General features: G+C 44.8%; 1 protein-coding gene across 1 annotated transcript; it reads right to left on the bottom strand.

Moving 5' to 3' along the window:
• Positions 1,518–2,903, bottom strand: LOC100513607 (tripartite motif-containing protein 60-like). Its single transcript, XM_021100530.1, has one exon. The coding sequence runs from the start codon at positions 2,901–2,903 to the stop codon at positions 1,518–1,520; it is 1,386 nt and encodes a 461-aa protein (XP_020956189.1).

The raw sequence follows: 5,829 nt of genomic DNA, 5'->3' as shown, positions 1-5,829 counted from the left end.
AGCAAAATTGAAGACAGCGAAAGCAAATGGAAAGATATACTGTGTTCTTGGATTGTTTGAATAACTGTACCACCAAATTCAATCTACAGATTTAATGAAATAACCAATGGCATTTTCATAGAACTAAAACAGAGAAAACTTAAATTTATGTGAAAGAAAAAAGACCCCAAGTAACCAATTCAATACTGAGAAAGAAAAATGGAGCTGGAGGAATAAGGCTCTCTGAGTTCAGACTATACTCCAAAGTTGTAATCTTCAAAACAGTAGGGTACTGGCACAAAAGCAGATCTATAGATCAATGGAACAGAATAGAAAAGCAAGTGTTAAACCCCAGCACTTCTGGTCAAATAACCACAAAGATGAAAAGACTATACCATGAAGAAGAGACCATTTCTTCAATAAGTGGTTCTGGGAAAACTGGACAACTGTATATAAAAGAATGACATTAGAACACTCTCTAACACCATACACAAAAATAAACTCAAAATGATCAAAGATCTAAGTATCAACCCAGATACTATAACACCACTTGTGGAAAACATAAGCAGAACAGAGTTTGACATAAATTATACCAATATCTTTTCAGATGCACCTCCAAATGTAGTGAAAATCTATTTGAAATAGATAAATATATGTTTCTCAAAAAAAAATAGGAATCACAAATACAATATAATAATTTTAGAAAAAAAGGGGTTAATCTACATTTTTAGTATTTAAAAAAAAATGTCTCCTTAGATCAAAATATCTGAAAAATAAATTGGGATCATACAATATTCTAAGCATGATTGTGATCAACCCACTGAAGCAAAAAAATAAACTATTGAAATTTTGGATCTGGTATCAAGATTGCAAATGCCCCAAAACATCAAGTGGGAATGAAATGGTTTATTTTCAATTATCGTGGCTTTTTGTGGAATCAGGGTGGTCACTGGTCCAAAAAAGGCCTGAGAGAAAGCAGAAAAGCCACTAATGTGGGGGCTTTTCCTGGTTGGGAAGACTGCCTCTATAAGAAGGTTCTTCCTGGGTTAGAACCCCCCTCCTAAACCCAGAGAAGGGGCACCAGGCTGTCCTGAGAGCTTGCCCAAATGTGGGGCAGAGGTAAGCCAGAGGATGAGGATTAAAAGAAATCACCACCAGGAGTTCCCGTCATGGCGCAGTGGTTAACGAATCCGACTAGGAACCACGAAGTTTAGGGTTCGATCCCTGGCCTTGTTCAATGGGTCAAGGATCCGGTGTTGCAGTGAGCTGTGGTGTGGGTTGCAGACGTGGCTCGGATCCCGCACTACTGTGGCTCTGGCGTAGGCTGGTGTCTGTGGCTCCGATTGGACCCCTAGCCTAGGAATCTCCATATGCTGCAGGAGTGGCCCTAGAAAAGGCAAAAATACCAAAAAAAAAAAAAAAAAAAAAAAAAAAAGAAATTTCCAGTCAGACATCAAAGAGGGACTTGATTCTTTATTACAAGGACTTTCCCAAACACAGCAAGTAAGCAGAACACACAGATCATCTTCCCAGGGGGCTCAGACCTCATCTTCAACTATTCTTAGTTTAAGTGATGTGGCAAAAGGACTAACAGAGAAGTAGGGCATAAGTTTTCCTGTAAAAATGGCACTGAATGTATATAAATTAGATCTATCAAACAAGTTGTAAAAAGAAACTTCTCCCAACTCATAGTCTAGAAAAACACCAATGTGACAGGAGTTGCCTGAAACCCCTGTGTCAGGTGTAGTGGCCCAGACCTGAATTTTCCAGCAGCCATTGTCTGGGGTTGGTGGTATAGGAACATTTCTGGGGAAAGATTCTTTACACACACCTAAGAACAATTCACCCAGGCCTCTTCCTTCAACCTGCCAAAAATGCCTGCCAGCATCAAATCCCTCAGAACCCAAGACAGCTGGGTGAGAAGTAAAGGCCTTGGATTTATGAGCTCGGTTTTGTTTCCTCCTTTGAAATGTTGCTGTTTTCCCATCTTGTGAAAGGATGAGACTGCCGTGAGCAGTTTTAGCATCAAGTGTCAGATTTTCCTGAAATGTACTGATCATTTTGTGCAGGCCAAAATATTGTGGGGGGAGAGTGAAAATCTCCTTGTTTAATTCATAGGAAAAGCCTGCTGGGCTCTCCAGGTTTTCAAATGTGCTGTGGATCTTTTCAATGCCCATCAGTAAATTTGTGTCAGGCTGCACACATTTATCGTTTATGTCATCAAGCAGAGTTTTCAACATGGATATGTGATCTGATATTTGGTTATTTTTCACAATTATTTCATCTTGAACACCCTTCTCTTCCGTTAGTAACCTGAAATGAATGTCATCATGCATCTTACCCAAGAAATGCTTCATATGTTCAACTTCCACTTGCAGTTTGTTCCTTTGATTCGCTACCTCCTCCATCAAGTGATATGCTTTTGAGGTTTGGATTTCTAATGCCTCATCAACCTCTTCAAGACGCTTTGTAAGGAATTTGATGAAGCCTTTGAGCTTCTTCCTATGACAGGCTGCAGCTAGTTCCATGGGCACCACGAGGTGCCCACCATGGTGAGAAGAGATCTTGCACTGGGGACACAGCAGCTCCAGGTCCTCCTCACAAAACAGGCTGAGAACCTGATGGTGCTTCTCACATAGCGGTTTCTCTTCCTGCCGCTTCCTCTTGCGCCTTGTGTTGGGAAGCTGCTTCACAACATCAACCATGTGACAGAGCTGGGTGTTCCTCCTGAGGCTCCTGTCAGGGCAGTGCTGGAGGCACACAGGACAGGGGAAGTCGCCCTGCAGACCCTCCCAGCGCTGGAGGAGGCACGAGTGACAGAAGTTGTGCCCACAGTCAGTGGTCACTGGGTCTCGCAGGTAATCCAGGCAGATGGGGCAGCTGGCTTCTGCTTGGAGCTGTGCCAGGGAGGCTGCCTGGGCCATTGTCCAAGGAGGGTTTCTTTGTGAGGACACTCCTTCAGACAGACAAGGGAGAAGCTTCTCGTCTTCGGCCTTCTCTCTGTTCCTTCCTGGCTGCCAGGAGGTTGGCCGGGATCTGCAGGGAGCTGTGCTTCCTCAAAACTATTTCTATCCCTGCCCTTCCACTCCACACAAGCAGCCAGGAGGACTTAGAATCCCCGTCACTCTCTGCTTCCTTTGTCACTTTGGTCCCCTTTTACTCAAGGGGCTGAAATGGAAGTTTGCTAGGTAGTCCTCTTCCTCAGAGAAAGACACAGCTCCAGGGAGGCATGCACATCAACAGCACAGTCCAGACATGGGCAGCTCTATGGCACAGCTCACCCGGTTCCTGCAAGAAAATGATTACAAGGGAGGGAAGAGATAAAGATAATATAATTGAGAATATTTACCCAAAGTTGTTGTCTGGATTCAAATGCGGTCATTTCCAAACAACAATATAATTCTAGTCAGCTAAGATAATGGATATTGATGATTTTTAAAATTTTAATTAACGTATTTTGGGTAATTATAAGTGTTCCTATACTTGACCCAGAGCACTCTATTTATATATAAAAACCTATGATACCGACGAATGAGAGTTCCCGTTGTGGCTAAGCAGTAACAAGCCCGACTAGTATCCATGAGGACGCAGGTTCAGTCCCTGACCTTGCTCAATAGGATAAGGGTCCGGCATTGCTGTGAACTGTGCAAGTTACAGATGCAGCTTGGATCCCACATTGCTGTAGCTGTGGTGTAGGCTGGCAGCTGTGGCCTCAATTTGACCCCTAGCCTGGGAACCCCTAGCCACAGGTGTTTTCCCCCACCAAAAAAAAAGGGGGGGGGGGAGAAAAAACCTATGAGTCACTTCACAGTGATGAGGAGCAGGAAGAAGTGGGGCACCCCTCCCTGGATGGACACATGTGATGTTGGGGGCTGATTTGTGTCTCCTTCACAGTTCATATGCTGAAGCTCTAACTCCCAAAAGACAGGACAGGATCCTATGTGGTGATGAGATCTGTAAGTGCTGATTAGGTTAAAATGGGACTGCTGTGGAAAAGCCCTTAGGAAACCTTGATGGGTGTCCTTAGAAGGGAAAGGACATCAGGGATGGACACCCACAGAGCAAAAGCCACCAAAATGTGGCAGAACCAAAAGAGGAGGCAGAACCTATAGATGACCATTAGAAGTAATTGATGGGAATCGCGTGCAAGTTCAAAAACATGAAAAAATACTATTATTCTATTTGGAAAATAATAAAAAAAATAAAATAGAATAAAATAATAAAATACTTATGATACTAAATAATAAAATACCTAATAATAAATTATCCCATAAAAGGCTACTGATACTTATTTTAAGAGGCAAACATAGTATTAGACTTCATATTATTATTATTTTTTTTTTTTGGCCTTGCCCACAGCATGTGGAACTTTTTGGGCCAGGGACTGAACCCCATGCCACAGCAGGGACCAAACCCCTACAGTGAGGACGCTGGACCCTTACCCCACTGCACCACAAGGGGACTCCCATTATGATACTGAGTATGTCACCACTACAAGCTCCCATCCATGATTACACTTCTTCTTTTAAAAATATTTGAGTTGAGGAGTTCCGTCGTGGCGCAGTGGTTAACGAATCCGACTAGGAACCATGAGGTTGCAGGTTCGGTCCCTGCCCTTGCTCAGTGGGTTAAGGATCCGGCGTTGCCGTGAGCTGTGGTGTAGGTTGCAGACAAGGCTCGGATCCTGCGCTGCTGTGGCTCTGGCGTAGGCCGGTGGCTACAGCTCCGATTCAACCCCTAGCCTGGGAACCTCCATATGCCGCGGGAGCGGCCCAAGAAATAGCAACAACAACAACAACAACAAAAAAGACAAAAAGACAAAAAAAAAAATATATTTGAGTTGAAATTTTTAGATGCCTAGTGAATTACTTCAAATTAATTGTACAGGGCTGCTTCCAGGTAAAGAAGGTTGGAAATTGTCCACTCTGCTGTCCATACAGTCTGTTCCAAATGGACCCACTGAGCTGCTCCAGCCCTGTCAGACCTCCCAGGTGACCCCAATTCATCCCACCTCCCACCACCTTTGGGTGACCCATGACCCTGGGCAGCTCACCTGTCCCCACACAGTCCCAACCAAGAGTCTGGCCCTGCCCCAGGTCTGTGCTTACCTGTCCACGCAGCTTGGTCTTGGCTCTGTGCTGGGGGAGCTGTTCTGTGTCCTGGAGGCCTGGGGGCAGTCTTGGCTCCCCCACTGTCACTCTGGGCTCCTCACTCCTCACAGCCCGAGGGCCTTCCTAGGTCCAGGTTGGAGCCCAGGACCAACCCCTCTTCTCTGTTCACTGCTGGGGTCAGAATGGATCCCTTGGCCTTATAAAGCCTGTAGGGAGGGTCCTTTCCTTCTTCTCATTGGACAGACTGCAGATTCAATCAGCCTGGGGTGATGACTTGATCATGGTGATGGCTCATAGTCTTTCTCTCTGATTACCTCTTCCTTCCAGGGCCCGGAAGACACTCCCACCTTAATCCCCTCTCTCTAATTCAATCAGTGATCTTGTTTCTAGGTCCATTGAGTAATTTAGAAAGTCCTCATTTTGTTTTTCTCAAGTGAAATTGCTGAATAGTATTGGCTTCTCCTTTCAAAGGTTGTTTAACTCTATCTTCCCCTTGGTGTATGTGCTTGGTTGAGGAGACAATGGGGCTATGCCAGCATCTGTGGGATTATGACTGAAAGACTCTAAATCAGAATCCTGTCCAGTCAGAACTACATTCGCATGGAGTTCCCGTCATGATTCAGTGGTTAACGAATCCGACTAGGAACCATGAGATTGCAAGTTCTATCCCTGGCCTTGCTCAGTGGGTTAGGGATCCTGGGTGTTGCCATGAGCTGCAGTGTAGGTCGCAGACCGAGCT

The sequence above is a fragment of the Sus scrofa genome, chromosome 8, assembly GCF_000003025.6.
Source record: "Sus scrofa isolate TJ Tabasco breed Duroc chromosome 8, Sscrofa11.1, whole genome shotgun sequence".
NCBI lineage: Eukaryota > Metazoa > Chordata > Mammalia > Artiodactyla > Suidae > Sus > Sus scrofa.
This window is presented reverse-complemented; position numbering and strand designations above follow the sequence as displayed.

Coding starts and splice junctions, on each gene's coding strand:
- LOC100513607 (XM_021100530.1), bottom strand. CDS start 2,903: ATGGCCCAGGCAGCCTCCCTGGCACAGCTCCAAGCAGAAGCCAGCTGC.